Genomic DNA, 17,172 nt, shown 5'->3' with positions numbered 1-17,172 from the left:
GTGGCGCAGTGGGTTAAACCCCTGTGCTGGTAGGACTGAAGATCGACAGGTCGCAGGTTTGAATCCGGGGAGAGGCGGATGAGCTCCCTCTATCAGCTCCAGCTCCTCATGCGGGGACATGAGAGAAGCCTCCCACAAGGATGATAAAAACATCAAATCATCCGGGCGTCCCCTGGGCAACGTCCTTGCAGACGGCCAATTCTCTCACACCAGAAGCGACTTGCAGTTTCTCAAGTCAAATCTGACACGACAAAATAATAATAATCAGGAACACCTAAATACTTGCAACTAGCCACTTGTTAGGAATGACCACAAAGAACTTTCCAAATGTCTGACTGACTAATTTCTTTGAACCATAGCCAAACCATAGCTAAACACCAAATAAATAAAAAATAGGTTATTTATTAGGTCTTCATTCTGCATTATCTTGGCGAGTAGCAGTTTAGTTTTTTTTCTAAAGCTGAGTAACTAGCAACTTATTGACTACTGATACTCTGTTCTGATTTTCCTTTTTATAAAATGAAAAATGATATTCTATAATAACTAAAAAGTGGTTAAAAGAGGACAGATGATTGCTGGGGAAGATTTTGGGTGACAACTCAGCAACTGAATTTGCTGTCCAAATCAGAAAAGCGGAGAGTCCCATGCGTGTTTACTTTTTCATGCATCACATCTCTGGCACTGTCTGGCCTGAGTGGGCAAAGGCAACCCATGGAGCTGAACTCATGTATCTGTTTGGAAGCTTTAAGGCAGCATTGGAGGCCGATAAAAAACACACCGAGGTGCTCAACTGAAGGTGATGCAATATTGGGCAGAGTTTGCCAGAACTGGGTAAGACATTCCCCTCTGCTTCGTTCAGAAAAACCAGTTCCTTCTGATTAGCAGAATGCACATTATTTTCTTAGCCAGAATTAAAGGGAAAAGAAAAAAACAAGGAACTGAATCAAACGATCTCCACGATCGAAATAATAAAATAATATTTAAAAGAGAGGTAAAACTGTTCCTGGAAAGGCAGGGCGGGGTGGAGAGGGACGGTGAAAAAAGCAGATATATATAAGTACTAGATAGACAAATATAGAAATGGAAAGGCCAATAATATAGGTAACATCAGAATGGTGGGAATGTTTTTGTCTTTTTCCATTTTTTTCTGTTATGTGAATGTGAAATGTTATACTCTACTCATATAATCTAATAAAAAAGAAAGAAAAAAAAGATGGGGACTTTTTGCTCAAGGATTCAGAAAAACTCCTTCAGTGAGAATGCATCCAAGTCAATCCGATTCTCTTAGGCGGCACTTCCGATGAAGCACCTGCTTTTGTGCTGTATTACTACCATGATGTCAAGGATCACTTGATTTCTTGGGATCAGCTTCTGGAAGTTGCAATGATTGACAATTTTCAAGGCAAGTACTGAAGATGTGAAGACTGTGGCTCTGAAGTATAGCGAAGACAATCTGGGAGCTGCACAGTACAAGTTGGCAATTTCTCACGTGATTAGCGAATATGGGTTTTTGTGCCCAATAGCTTATTTATTTTTATTTATCGTGTCATCAGCAACCAGACACAAATGTCTGGTTGCCCAATAGCTGAGTTTGCGGTAATGGTCTGAGAAGCTGGGAGTCTTGTGTATGCTTATACCTTATCTCACCACACCTCTGGTTCAGTCTTCCCTGAGTGGCTTGGGGCTCCTCATGGTGTTGAACTACCATATGTATTTGGCAGCATTGAGTTGGTTGTCAATGAAATGTATATAGAGGCTAAGGGTGCACTGAGGATCATGAACTATTGGCCAGAGTTTGCCAGAAGTGGGTAAGGCATTGTTTTTTTTCCCACTCATGCTTCATGCAGGAAAAAAATCTAGCCATTCAATAAACAAAGCAAGATGCCCCAGGTTTCTATCACTGAGATTAACCTTGGTATGACACAGCCCAGGATACAGCTGTCACTGTCTAGCAAAAGGAATCACTGATGGTGTTTCATTCACCATGTTCAAAGTCAGTCCAGGTTGAGCATCCCTTATCTGGAATTCCAAAATCTAAAATACTCAAAAATTATCCACACGGCTTGCTAACATAGTGGCACCTTTGCTCTCTGATGATTCAATGTACACAAATTTCATTTTATGCACAAAAGTATTTAATATATAGTATAAAATTACCTTCAGACTATCTGTACAAGGTGTATATGATATAAATGAATTTCATGTTCAGACATAGATCCCATCTGCAAAATATCTCATTTTGAATGTATGTGCAAACACAGCTATTTCAAAATCAGAAAATTCCATTATGTCCCAAATATCAGATAAGGGATAGTCAACCTGTGTGTGGTTCCAATCATTTTCATATTATTGCCCAGACAATGAGCAGCATGAGATTGAGAAAGATTTGGTTCTAAAAACATGTGGTCTGGAAAATTGTGACAGTGTGACTGTTTTGTAAACATTTGTAGAAGTTCTTGCAGCAGACATTTTGTAACACTGTGTGAGGCCTTGTGAAAGAGTTAATGCAGCGTTTGGTGCTAGAGTCTCAGTGTTCTTAGGGGTGGAGATCAAAGAGGGCATTGGCCTCCCTAGAAGAATTTTCCTTCCCTGCATGAAACTTTCCTTCAGTCTCCAAATTTCTTGGCAATGTTGCACCTAGAACCCATACTCATTCACACCTAAAACATGTTAGATAGTTTTGCATTCCTTTTGGCAACTTTGCCTGCTCCTCTTCTTTGGATGCCCAAACTCTATTTCTAAATGCTCAGTTCCACATTTAAGTTACTGCAATGCTGGAAATGTAGGAAACCTTCACGGCAGGGCAGATTTCTAACTGAGTGGAGCAATGTCCTCATTGTGCTTTTGTGGCAACATGCCCACATTGATCTCAGATCTTGTGTAGTAAAAGCTTGGGTAACTGGTTGAGCAATTAGAAATTGCTCAAGTACTGAACTCAAAGCTCTGAACCTCAGTTTTGTTTATCTTCTGCAAGAAAGAAAAACCCCTTCTGCTACATACACAAACACCTCTTGCACGGAATAGGATAATTCTAATGGCTACTTTGCTCTCAGAATGACACTTATTCCCTGCGAACATATAAGAAATACGAACATAAGAATAAAGTTATTACTATTGTTATAACATAAGGGAAGGTATGCTCAATCAGATCAAAGGCCAATGGCATACAGCATTCCTTGTTGGCTCTTTGGAAGCCACAGAGGAGTCCTCACAGCTGACCACAATTTGGGAAAATGCTTTTCACAAACAAAAACAACTTAGGCTTGTAGTTCTCTAACTTAAACCCTAGTTAGTTAGATTAGGATTTCCCCCTTAAAAATTACCTATTCATTTTCTAGTTTTAGGAATAACTAAGAAAACTATGTTTAGGTGCTTTTTAGAGGACTCATAGCTAAATGCATCACCAGATGCCAACACCTGAACCATGTGATATTTCTTCATTATTCAGATAGGCCATCCTCCTCCAATAGTAACCAAAAGACACAATTACACTGCAAAAGGAGTGATGTAATATTTGTATGCCTTTGTTAACACCATCTAGCCCAGGATGATTACATTAGCAACTGGTTCAAGTTTAACTCTAAAAAAAGTCTCTTCTATTGACCTTTCTTCCTTTTTTATGGCATCTGGGTTGTGACATGGCACTGAAATCTATTAAGCAAAGACTGTGGGACATTGCCTTCTGTGACCTGAGTCCTCGTTCATATGTTTCTTGTTCCCCAAGCACTCTGAGTATACATGATGTTGGGCGTCTCCATTAAGCAAATTATTGATTGTGGCCAAATATCGCTGCCAACTCTTCAAGGCAAGGTATGCCTTTCTTACTGGAAAAAGAAAGCATTCTTTTTGTCCCAATAATATCACTAACTCATTTGGCAAAGACAAAGAAGAGAAACTTCATAATTATTGCTCCCATAATATGGGACTGCTTTCCAGAAGAGACTTATTTATTTATTTATTTATTTACTGTCCTTGTATACCGCCGTTTCTCAGCCTAATTGGCGACTCAACATGGTTTACAACAAAATATACAGTGCACAGTATACAATTAAAACCATAAAAAACATAATACACAATATTACACGAAATCACAATCCAATACATCTCCTAACTAAAATCGTGGTCCAATTGCATCATCCATATTACCAATCCGTAATCAACACATTCATTGCACTGAATTAGCCAAATGCCTGCTTGAACATCCAAGTTTTTAGTCTTCTTCGGAATACCATCAGCGAGGAGGCTGATCTTACCTCCATGGGAAGGGCGTTCCAGAGCCGAGGACTTCTTACTTGTTTTCTTTTTTCTAAGGTTAATACTTTCTTACTTACATAGGTGTTTTTTTCTGCTTCTTTTCCAATTATGTTTCAAAGGCTGCAGTTTTACAAGGTCTTGAACGTCCTCTGCTCAAGGGTGCTGGTGCCTCACCAAACTGCAACTCCCAGAATTCTACAGCATTGATCCATGATAGTTAAAGTGATGCTAAGCTGCATTAATTCTACATTGTAGATGCACACAAAGACTTTGGCAGAACACTGTTCAGATCACCACTCAGGAGCCCCCGGTGGCGCAGTGGGTTAAAGCACTGTGCCGGCAGGACTGAAGACCGACAGGTCGCAGGTTCGAATCCGGGGAGAGGCGGATGAGTTCCCTCTATTAGCTCCAGCTCCTCATGTGGGGACATGAGAGAAGCCTCCCACAAGGATGATAAAGCATCAGAAATCATCCAGGCGTCCCCTGGGCAACATCCTTGCAGACAGCCAATCCTCTCACAACAGGAGCGGTTGCTCCTGACATGACAAAAAAAACCCAAAACACTCAGGCATGCACAATTGATACCAGCACCCCCCACCCCCCATCCCCAGCACCAACTGTCGCTCTAGGCCAGAGTGAAGAGAGGGGAGGCCGGGGGACAGTTCCACTTTGTCTTCGGGATATGCCATCAGCTGGAGATCCCTCTCCCCAGCACCAGCTGTCACTCTGGGCCAGAGTGAAGCGAGAGGGGGCCAGGGGACAGTTCCACCTTGTCTCCTGTGCTATTCTAATAATATAATATAATATATTGTATATACATATAATATTTATAATATTATAATGTAATGCAATATATTATAATTATATATTTATATTACTTGTAAATATATTATAATATATATTTATATTACATGTAATATTACTACATGTTATTACTTTGCTTGAAGGTTTCTTCCAGAAATCAGTAATGCCACAAAAAGGAAGTGTTGGCAATGCTGTTCTTTTTCAGATTTTATATAATAGGTTTTGCTGTCATCTGTTACCCATCGTGGCATTTATCAGTGTGCATGGTTGCACTCTTTTCCCCAGGAAGCAGCATGCCATGCGTGATTGGAGGAGCACTTTGGATCTGCCTTTGCCATGTGGGCTACACACATGACATTTGTCAGCACCAAAAGTGGTCATATTTATTTCCTGGGAATACCATATGCCCCTCCCACACTACATACCAAATAGGGGTATTCTGGGTGTTACTCCTGCCAAAGGTGAATTGAATGGTTACTAGCTTCCAGTTGGTTCCTGGCAATACCTAGCTCTCTGAGGAATGGATTCAGATGCCACAAGTAAGGTTATTCTTGGAGGGAGGGGGGAGGGGGGGAAGTGATCGGCAATAGTGACTGATAGCAACATTGATGAATGTGAGACCACTGTCATCCAACCCCAGAACTGGAAGAAATAATAACAATTAATAATAAATTTTTTTGTATACTGCCCTATCACCCCACAGGGTGGTTTTCAACATGTAAGGCAAAAAAAAAAAAAAATACTTCAATGATCATCTAGTCTGACTCTCCGTTATTGCAGTAGACTTATCACTATAGCAACCCTAAAAGGTTGGAACCAATCTCGGGTATAAAAACCTCCCACAAAGCATAATTCACCACCACCCGCGCTGTTGGAAAGCTTTTACTGACAAGACCAGAAGTCCTTTCTAATGTTTAGTCAAATCACATTTCTTGTAATTTGAATTCCTTTGTTCAGGTGCAACTTTCTGCCACTAGACTTGGTGGCAACTTGTGGAGTGTGGAGGTCCACCATAGCCTTGTATGAGGTCGTGTGATTTTAGCTATTGCAAGAATTGTAGGCTCAGAGCCCGGTGTGTCAAACTCCCAAAGGGTTGAACAAGACACAGATGAGTTGAAGGCAAAATCAGAGGCTTTTTATCCATGGTTGGCCAGAGCAATGGCATGGCAGATTAGCATCTGGTCTTTCTTTCTTTTTTAAAGTAAACTTACAAATTAGAGCATCATTATAATTGTTGTGGTGTGCTTTGACCTGGCATGGCCTTGTAATATGCCTGCTTTTTGTAGTCTTCTCCCACACTATGGACACATTGCGCCCTGAGTCCCGTCCCCCCCTCGGGGGGTTGAGAAGGGTGGGGTAAAATAATAATAAATAAATACATTTCAGGTGATCACTGCCCTTTTTAGCAGCATAGGCCCATCTCTATCGGAGTTATTTTGATTGCTCTGGGGAAATCCATCAGTCAGTTTTATATTTATTTTCCTGTTTTGGATTGTGATATGAGAATGACAAAAGTTTACCAAACAAGTACATATAATTCAGAAATTTTATTTGAACAATTTTTGCAGAAGGGACAGAAGTTTTGGGACTGAACATTAATGTTAAAATAGGAAACCCAGGTATTACTGGTAAATCATGCCTTCCTACCTTCCCTGCCCCTGAATTTCTGTTGACTTAGACTTCACTAAAAATGAAGCCTCTTTTTATCCAGGTAATTATAGATCTTTGATCCTCTTTAATTATTGTTATTGTATCCCATGGAATTCTGGGATTTGTACATTTTTTTACATGTATGGAGTTTTGCCTGACAGAAAGCTCCACTTCCTCACTAAATTGCAAATCCCAGTTGTTTTTGCAAGGGACCATTCTGCTGTTACTGTAAAGCTTAATAAAAATGTATTTACTTCCTCAAAAATGATCTGAGGCAAGATCTATCTGCAATGAAGGATATGGCAAGACATTTACCGGCTATGAGAAATATTTATGTGAAATATGACATGAAGGAAAAGATATTCCGAAGAGCAGAAATGGACCACAGACTCTATTGAGCAAAACAATTAATCGCAGGCCCTTGGTGAGTGCAAGCAGGTAAATCCTGATTTACTTCCATTAATTCTTGATTTGCATTTAGGTGGGATACCTATTATGCATTAAGCCACAGCTTAATGCATAATAATACCTATTATGCATTAAGCCACAGCAGAAGCCACAGCTTAATACTCAGTGTTTGCAGGGTTATTCTCTACTAACAGGCCCAGACTCACTGCTCTGCACTTCTGGGCAGGGCCGTAGCCAGAAAAAAATTTCGGGGAGGGTTGACAATTTCGGCTGGGGGGGGTGTGTGTGAAAACTTCAAGGGGGGGGGGGGTTGAAAATTTCGGGGAGGGTTGAAAATTTCGGGGGCGGGGGTTGAAACCTGCCTCCTAACTCACGCTGAAGCAAAGAGCACAGCAGGGGGCAGAGCAGCCTTCAATAGCCTGCAGCTCCGCCCCTGTCAACCACCTCCACCAAGTCTGGCCTCCTTAATGAGAGCATTCAACACACACACCCAACTTGGTTGCTTCACTTCATCGGCTATTGCTGCAAGTAACGACAGTGTGACTAAATTGTCAATATTTGCTTGAGATAGTGCTTACAGATCTGGAGGGACTCTTAATTTTTTGCATGTCATAGACTTAGCATGGGGATTTGGTTAACCAGTTAAAATTCATGAGTAAACCAGGTTTTTAAAAAAAAATTGAAACATTTCGGGGGGGGGGTTGAACCCCTAAAACCACCCCCTCGCTACAGGCCTGCTTCTGGGTATGAAAGCCCTCTTGCCCTTGTTAAGAGGGAAGGAAGGAAGGAAGGAGATAGTGAAAAGAGATCTGAATAGGGAGATGTAGCAGAATGTTTTACAGCTCTGAGCAACTTTTGCTTAACACTACTTAATGAGGGGCTCTTGGTGGCTATCAGTACAGTGGGCTTTGGTATCAACTGGGTTTTTTCAAAAATGGTTACCAGAATCTGTGGATACTCAAGTCCCCTTATATATAGTGGCACAGTAAAATGTAGTCCCATATATAAAATGCCAGGAACTATCAGCCTATCTCGTTCCTATGTCATCTATATAAAGTATATTAGGGAGTGCTATTAAATTGATTAGAACCTGTTATATAACCTCAGCTTATTGCACAACAAACAAGTTTCAGACCAGGGAAAAACTGTACAGCCCACATTCTTAATCTGACTAAGTACATCGAGGAAGGATATGAGAAAGGTTGCATTACCAGAACAATTTTTGTTGATCTTACGGCAGCATTTGACATGTTGCAACATAGGAAAATGCTGCAGAAAGTCTACCATATTACCCAGGACTATGATTTTACAAAAACTGTCCAGACCCCCTGGAAAATCGCAGCTACAATGTGGAGTTTCAAGGCAGGAAAAGTAGATGAAGGAGGCAAAAGAATGGTTTATCCCAAGGCAGCGTCCTTTCACCGACTTTGTTTAACATCTTTACTAACAATCAGCCACAGCCACCACTCACAAAGAGCGTTATATAATAATAATAATAATAATAATAATATTAATATTTTTTTATTAATATCCCGCCTCCATTTCCCCAAGGGGGACTCGGGGTGGCTAACATGACACCAAGCCCAACAAATTACAACAGAGCAAAAGAATACAACAAAAAAAATCATAAAATAATACATCAAATATAAATACAATAAAATAAATCAAAAGGATAATACAAAATAAACACAGAGTATAACATAAATAACAAGATATTGAGCCAAGTGGGCAGGGCCAAATAAACAGGTAGGATTTTAAAACCCTGAGTGAGATGGATGAGTAGGGTAATGTATCTGATGGGAAGTTCGAATGGGACAAACAATGGGATTCAATTTACTGAAGGGGGAGGTAAAGTGCATCAAAAGACATTATGTACTGATTTGGTCAAGGTAAGGGACTTTTTGCTCAATCCTTGAAGGCACACTGAAACAGTCAAGTTTTTAGCCTCTTCCTGAGGGCTGCCAAAGTGGGTGTTTGCCTAATCTCACCGGGTAGCGAATTTCAAAGTCTAGGGGTCACCACAGAGAAGGCCATCTTCCTCATCCCCACAAGTTACACTGGGGTCTATCCCGATGATCAAAGGGATCATGCAGGTGTATAAACCGAAATGCGGTCACGAAGGTAGGAGGGTCCCAAACCATTCAGGGTTTTATAGGTGATAACCTGCACCTTGAATTGGGACCGGAAAATGAATGGCAGCCAATGGAGTTTTAGTTGTGCAAAGGCTCTCCTGGCCACCATCGACACCTGAGCATCAAGCATCAGCGCTGAATCCAGGAAGATCCCCAAGCTGCGGACCTGTGTCTCAGGGAGAGTGTGACCCCATCTACCATTGTAACAAGTTTCACCTCAGGGGAGAAAGGAGCCCCTGAATTTTCCCCACTTGCAGAATTACTATAACAGAAAAGTAATGAAATTTCATTACTCATTATGTAACAAAATTTCCACTAATTATACATTAGAAACACTTTATAAACAAAATTCCAGATCCCCCTAATTTTATAATGGGTTTTGAAACATTTTTCATCAATAGCACAGCCCTAATATCTCTACTTCCTATCCCAAGGGAACTCTACTTCCCATCCCAAGGGAAATTCCAGTTTCTAAGTATTTCTATGTACAGGGAGATGAGTAGGGTTGATTCCCACCTGTTTTTAAAATCCACCCATTTCTACATGCTGCAAAGATGTGAAGCATGTCAAATGAGCCATGATAATTTGATGCTAATTCATAAGATTCTGTCTTTTAAGTGCATAGAAAAGGAGGACAACCTTCAGTTGATGAGGTCCCAAGTCAATCAAATCTGCAAATAATCACATCTATGAGAATTAAAACCACAAATATGGAGGACAGACTGTGCGTTTATGTGTGTGTCCGTCCATAGATATATATGAGGGTGTGTCCATATTGCTAGAGAGAAGGTTTTAAATCAAACCCATGAATAATCAAATTTGCATAAGTCAAAACTGCAAATGTAGAGGGATTACCAGAAAGTACTATAAACAAACTTCTTTGATGGAGCTATCCAAGATGCTAGATCTTTAGTATTTTGAGGATAGGTTTCAGAACCCTGGACAGCTCTGTGACTGTCATTGTTCAGGAATAGAATTGTTCAGAATGAATTGCTACTTGGAAATCCCCAGTCACCATTAGTCAGAAGAAAGTGGACAACCTCATTACCCCTATCAGCATCTGTGAAATATAATTGATGAAAATTCTGTGATCCCAAAGGCTAGCCCTTGTACATAATATGATTATAACCTAAAGTAGACAAGAGCTTATCCCTACTTGGTTTTTCTGTGGGCCTTGGATACCACTCTGTACCTTCAATCCCACAAAACAAAAATTCTTTGCAATGATATTTACAGGTAAAATTGATTACAACTGGAATATAGGACCATAGCTCAAGGATTTGAGTCACTCTTCTAGAGCTCAAGCAGTGAGCCATTGAGCAGGGCCATTGAGCAGTGCTTATTGTAAATAGGGTATCAATGTACTGGAGTTGAACATGTAAACATGGCCATCCATTGAGTTAGAATGGAAAAGGGCTCAAGGATTTGAATAATCCTTAGCTTTCTAGAGATCGAGCACTGTGCCACCAATAGGAATTATTGTCAACAGGATATGAATATACCAGAGATGGTGATGTGAACATAGACATTCGTGGGATGAGACTAGAACAGGACTTATTTGTATTTATTGTGATCTCACTTGGAACTTTCTCCTCCCAGTGGCTGCAATGCTTTGTCTTGCCTCTTCCATATCATGCTCCCTCTTCATCCTGTTTTCATTGGCCTCCATTGCTGTCTCTAAAGATGACCTTGTGGTGAACACCAGCAGTGGCCCTGTCAAGGGCAAAACTCTCACAGTTGGCTCTGGCTCGGTGAGAGCTTATCTTGGCATTCCCTATGCTGAGCCCCCCTTGGGGAAACTGCGATTCAAGAAGCCTCTTCCACATCAACCATGGAGTCAAATCTTTGAGGCCACTGACTTTGGCAATGCCTGTCCTCAATTACTTCTAACTGAAACACCTGAGCTAAAAATGGGGAATCCCAATAGGCCAATGTCAGAAGATTGTCTCTTTCTCAACATCTGGGTGCCTCATACACAGTCCTCTGTACCAATTCCCATTCTTGTCTGGATACATGGAGGGGGATTTGATGCAGGTACAAGTTCCCTGGACTTGTACAATGGAGCAACTTTAGCTGTGACTGAGAATGTCATTGTGACCTCCATGAATTACCGCATTGGGTCTTTGGGTTTCCTTTCCTTGCCACCAGCCATACCAGGAAACATGGGTCTGTGGGATCAACATCTGGCCCTGACCTGGATCAAGGAGAATGCAGCTGCCTTTGGTGGAGATCCAAAGCGAGTGACAATTTTTGGTCATAGTGCTGGAGGAGCCTCTGTTGGCTTCCATCTCCTTTCACCCAAAAGTGAGCCCCTTTTTGCGCAAGCTGTGCTTCAGAGTGGAACACCCAATGCCATCTGGGCTTGGATAAATCCCGAGAAGGCAAAGAATAAATCCCTTGAACTTAGTCAGCTGCTGGGATGTGGAGAAGGCAATGAAAATGAAATTGTGAGTTGCCTTCAGAAAAAAGATGCAATGGAATTTCCTCAGCATGAAGCATCTCTGTTGAAAAATGATTTTATTTTGGATTTCATCTTTGTACCAACAACAGATGGGGAATTTTTGACTGATGATCCACAGAGACTTTTAGACTCTCCGTATGTGCAGATCAAACCTATTCTCACTGGTGTCACCTCAGACGAAGCGGCTTCCTTGGTGGCTTATATTTTTCCTGGAAACAATCACAGCCTAATCACTCAGGAACAATTTCTAAAAACATTGAGAATTACAGTGCGAAATGCAACTGAAGAAGATATTCAGGCTGTGGCCTTGAAGTACAGTAGAGAGAGTCATGGCCCAGCAAAGTACCGTTCAGCCTTGGTGCAATCTTCAAGTGATTATTTCTCTGTATGTCCTGCAGCCGAATTTGCTGCCCAGGTGAGAAAAGCTGGGAGTCCTGTGTATGTTTACCTTTTCACACATCACACCTCTGGCATTGTCTGGCCTGAGTGGACAAAGGCAACTCATGGAGCGGAACTCATTTATGTGTTTGGAAGCTTTAAAGCAGCATTGAAGGCCAATAAAACACACACAGAAGCGGAGGCCGTGCTCAGCCGTAGGATAATGCGATATTGGGCAGAGTTCGCCAGAACTGGGTAAGGCATTTTTCTTTCTCATTCTTCTCTGCTTTATTCAAGAAATCAGTTCAATCCAACTGATTCACTTTGGTGACTGGAACTGGGCTAGCTCATCATTTGGGCATTGATTCAATCTCTTGCATATTGAACAAATAGGTTGCGCTATATGCAATTGAGGCAACTGGATATGAAGATTTAAGATGTGGCAACCCTGAGAGCAGGAAAAACAGTCCTGGTTCCAAACAAAGGTGAAGAGAATAGAGAGGAGAGCTGGTTCCTCATAAAGGTGAAGAGAACAGTTAGGAGGGGAGAGGCTGAAAGGACATGGTGGTTGGGGTGGAAATGAAAACTAGCTGGGAAGAAAAAGAGTAAAAGACAAGAGGGTTGAAGAAAAGACACAGATGATGTGGGACTAAAGGCTTTCAAATAGGTGAAGCTGATACAGACTGAGTGAAGTTTGGAATGGGAATAATACTAGGATGTGAGTAGGATGCTGGGTTTCAAATCTGCAGCTGAATATCTTCATTATATGCTCTCCAATGTTTCGTTGGAGGAGACACGTGTGCTAATAACCACACAACCAGGAGAGGCTGCAGCAGTTTGCGTTTGCCAGTGCCTACTGGGAAGGGTGGGATTTTCTCCACTGTGGAGGTAATATAGCACAAAATCCTTTTGCAGCTTGAACTTAATTTGCAACACTTGAAATAAGCTGAGAAAAAAAGGAAACAATGGAAGAAACTGGAACTTTTTAAAATATATGAAAAAGTGAGATGGCTGAAGTGTAAACCGGACATTTCCTGACAAATTATGGAAAACATAAAAAAGACTTTGAATGAATGAATGAAGTTTTATTTACATCTCACCCCATATCCCAAAGGGACACAGAACAGCTTCCAACAAAACAAAAATATAATTAATAATGAAACACATAACAAGTCAAACAATGTAAATAATCAAAAATAAAATGATATATGACTTTGCTGGATCATGCCCAAGCCTAGTCTTTTCTAGCACTCTGTTCTCATAGCAGGCAACCAGACTGCATTGGGTTATGAGAGGGAAAAAATAGCTTGACCCCCTTTTCTACACCCTAAGGAATTCTATTCATGTTCCTTGTTCAAACCTAAAAGTACCTCCAAACTCCGTAATCTCTTCTACCATTTCTTCCAGAGTATACATGCAACATTACAGACTGCTGGTTATAAACATATGGTTTTCTCCTCAATAGGAATCCCACAGGTTCAGAGAAGAAAGAAGTGGAGTGGCTGCCTTATAATGCTACACAACAGAACTTCTTCCATCTTAGCACTGAGCCAGCTCAGGTTATGCCAGTATCACCTGCTCGACACTGTGGTCTTTTTAAAACACGTGCTACAAATAAAAGTGAGGCCATGGATATTTCTGCGGGCCATTATGCTGATGTTACAGCCCTGTTTGCTGGTGCCGGGCTCCCTTCCACTGGCAGGGGGGCTTTCCAAGGGAGGAAATGAATATTGGTTTGTGACAGTGGATCCCAACCTTCTTTGACCAGGGATCACTTCGACCAGAGATCACTCTCCAACATTAGTACCATAAGAGTTATGAATCAGTTTTTGGTCAACTTTAGGTTTGGTTATTAGGGGTGCTGATTCAGAAAATTGCATTGGATAATTCACATCAGCAGGAGATACACAGAAACAAGACTAATATTTGAAACATCAAAATGTGTGTTTGCTCAGAACCCCCACAATAATGAAAAACTCTAAGAGCTTCTTGTAAGGAACTGAACAATGTCCTCCTTCAAATTCCCCTTCAAGTTCATCTAACAGGGTGGCAGCTCCTGCTACGGCTTGAATTCTTTTATCTTTTATGTATCATCTCATTTGGGGTGGTACCTATCTGTAAAAATTGTTCCAGATTCACAAGCTGTTTCAACTCCTCAAAAGTATTCACTTTATTTCCTTCAATCCAACTAATCGACAGCCCAGTTGTGAATATGTTTCACCTGCCTTGCGTTTTATTCCTCTGGAGGCTTTTTGACTTTGTTGTGTTGTTAGCCCAAACCTTAGTTTCACTCTTTCTATAAACAAATTATAATCAGAGATCTGATTATACAATGCTACTGTGAGGTAGATTGGGAATCGATTGACTGGCTGAACCGACATAGTGCTCCCCAATGGCTCCGACATATTCATCCTGGATGACAGAATGACTGGATGACAGAATAAAAGGAATCCTTGTTAAATTTGCAGATGACGCCAAATTTTGGGGGGGGGGGGGGAAAGGTAGTTAATAATTAATATATCAGAGGACAGAATCAGAATAAAAATAATTTTAGCAGATTAGAGATCTGGGCCAAAACTAACAAAATGAACAATATTTTTTTGAATAAATGTTTCAACATATAGATGAATGTAGGTTCAGGTCCATGAAGAATTCTTCATAAGCTCAGACTAAAACCCAACATAGTGTGAGTGACAACACAAAGCTTTTGTGCTTAACAACAGTTCTAAACTTTATTACATTACAACAGTAGATCAGAGAGTACCTAAGTTAAAAATTAGTGATTATTAATATTTTAAGGAACAGAAACTTTAACCTACACATTGCTTCAAAAGGTTATTTTCTCCATAACAGTTTTCTGCAGATTAGTTCTGTGTATCTAACAATAGACTCAGATCAGAAGTTGCCCACTGACCTGCCAGACCCTTTTCCTGAGAACCCATTCAAAACATGCCAACTCCATTTGCGACCCATTGTTTAGCCAGTCAAGATCCGTTGTCTTACTCGGGCAAACAGGAATGAAGCCATTAGCACACATTAACCCAAAGCCTATCCCCATTCCTTTTCCCTAATCACCCACAAGAGGCAGACCAAGAAACAGCTACAGAATTTCACAGTGAGAAATGATAGTTTATTAAATTTCCCGCCAAACTCAGCAACCAAACAGTGACTGATGATTGGCTGGCTGAGATGCAGCAGATGGAGCGTCTCAACCAATCAGCATGTCCCTAACCTGAGCCATTCAGAACTGGGAATTGTGAATGTCCTTTGTTGTGAACTGCTTTCAAACTCCTATAAATGCTTCTACATGTTTTCATTGTGGCATGTCAGTTTTTGAGAGTGTAAACTCTGTTGGCGTCCACTTTGGCTAAAGTGAATAAAGCATCTGTTCTTTTGCCTTCAACCTGTCCTGAGTCTCATTCAATCTTTGGAGCTAAACATGCCAGATTCTGAAACTGCAATTTTAGTGGAGCAGAAATCACGTGTAATGATAAAAAAGTCTTTAACATAATAACAGAAGAGCAGTAAATCAGTGAGAACAGAAATAACAGCGTGGTGGCTACTAACATTTTAATACGGGGAAACAGGAACAGGTGCACAGCTCTAGAAAGCTTAGCAGATGAAATAACATGTCATTTCATGTCAGCAGTTCTGCTGACAGAAGTAGATGAAGGAGGAGGATCCACTACAGGTCTCTGCATTTCTTCAGCCATTCTCTGTAGAGGAACAGCCCTGGGAGCAGGCCTCGCCCGTCAGAGAGATTTTCTCCACAGCAATGTTTTTACTGCACCTTTGTAACAAACTGTAGTTTTCTGTTGCAGAATTCTGTGGCTTGTAGTTTAGGAAGGTGCCTTTAAAATTCTCAGCCTGAAAGGTCCTGAGCCCCACTAAGTTACAAACTCTGCAGGAGGCAGGATTGAAAGTAGGATGCACACTCTATGTCTGGTGAGATAATTTTGATGCCATCGCATTCAAAATTTACATGTAGAATGATGCTAGAAAAGTGCACACACAGCCAGGATAGACAGACACATCTATATTAAGGAGATTTGCCCCTTTTTGGATCCTCTCTGTGCTGTGATTCAATCTTTTCTTCCCCCTGTACTTCATACCTTCATGGCTAGGAGGATATGAGCCCTGGGACAACTGAACTGATGAGCTCATCTAAGCTTGGTCGTACTGTTCCTCTGATGGACCTGGAAACTGTGAGACTGTGGCAATCCCTGCTGGTGGCCTGGAACTTGGGAGGCTTCTCTTCTGTTTTGCGGGACACTCTTGGGAGAAATGACCATCAGATCTGCAGTACCAGCATATGTTCATCCGCTGCCGATGCGCCTTCTCCATCGCATCAATCTTGGGCCGAACAGTACACAATTGCATAGGTTCTCCTGTGTCCACTACAGGCAGTTGGACCATGGCACCTATCTGCCCGTTCTGCATCTTCCTTTCACAGCTGATGCCAATTTGAGATCACACCATCCAGCCGAAGGCATTGGGTGATCCACTCTTCTAAAGAGGTCATGACTGGTATCTGGGCAATCTCCTCCTGCAGCTCCAGATTGAGACTGTAGCAAATTGACTCTGCAAAGCAGAATCATTCCACTCCAGTTGCTGAGCCAACACCCTGAAATCAGCAATAAAGCAGATGTGTGCTGGAGCAGTCCATGTAGGGCGGAGGGAAGGAAATCACTTGTTTTTCGCAAGTGCAGAGATATACAGTAATGCGAATATGCAAATTTTCCAGATGGAATCAGGATAAAAGAGGACCTTTTCGCCCTTTGTTTTTTGTCAGTTGCAGTGAATCAGCACAGATTTACAGGTAGCCGCCACACACCCCTTTAACCCGGTAAATGCCATGTTTTAGTTGTTGTGTAGCTGGGCCCAGAGTCTTGTTTTTATGCTGTTCAGAGATACTCTGGCTGAAAGGTCGGAAAAATTCAGTAATCACTGCCCTCTTTTCCTTGAACTACCTCTCACACAATGTCATCTTACCCAAACTTCAGCAGAGCAGGCTGAGACCAAATGGTCATTGCCCTTTGTAATCATACATGTAGGAGCTGCCTTCTCCCTGGGTGTTATTTGCAA

At 41.3% G+C, this 17,172-nt stretch overlaps 1 protein-coding gene across 1 annotated transcript; it reads left to right on the top strand.

The window, feature by feature from the left end:
• Positions 1 to 10,851: 10,851 nt before the first annotated feature.
• On the top strand, positions 10,852 to 14,579 carry LOC132765138 (cholinesterase-like). Its single transcript, XM_067463357.1, has 2 exons — positions 10,852 to 12,342; positions 13,553 to 14,579. Exons 1-2 carry the CDS (start codon positions 10,856 to 10,858, stop codon positions 13,812 to 13,814), a joined length of 1,749 nt encoding a protein of 582 aa, XP_067319458.1. The 5' UTR covers positions 10,852 to 10,855; the 3' UTR covers positions 13,815 to 14,579.
• Positions 14,580 to 17,172: the final 2,593 nt, after the last annotated feature.

This window comes from Anolis sagrei, chromosome 2, assembly GCF_037176765.1.
Source record: "Anolis sagrei isolate rAnoSag1 chromosome 2, rAnoSag1.mat, whole genome shotgun sequence".
Lineage (NCBI taxonomy): Eukaryota > Metazoa > Chordata > Lepidosauria > Squamata > Dactyloidae > Anolis > Anolis sagrei.
This window is presented reverse-complemented; position numbering and strand designations above follow the sequence as displayed.

Excerpts from the sequence above, each read along its gene's own strand:
- LOC132765138 (XM_067463357.1), top strand. The coding sequence starts at position 10,856 with ATGCTTTGTCTTGCCTCTTCCATATCATGCTCCCTCTTCATCCTGTTT. Across the intron at positions 12,343-13,552 it reads GCAGAGTTCGCCAGAACTGG|GAATCCCACAGGTTCAGAGA; the intron begins GTAAGGCATTTT and ends TCTCCTCAATAG.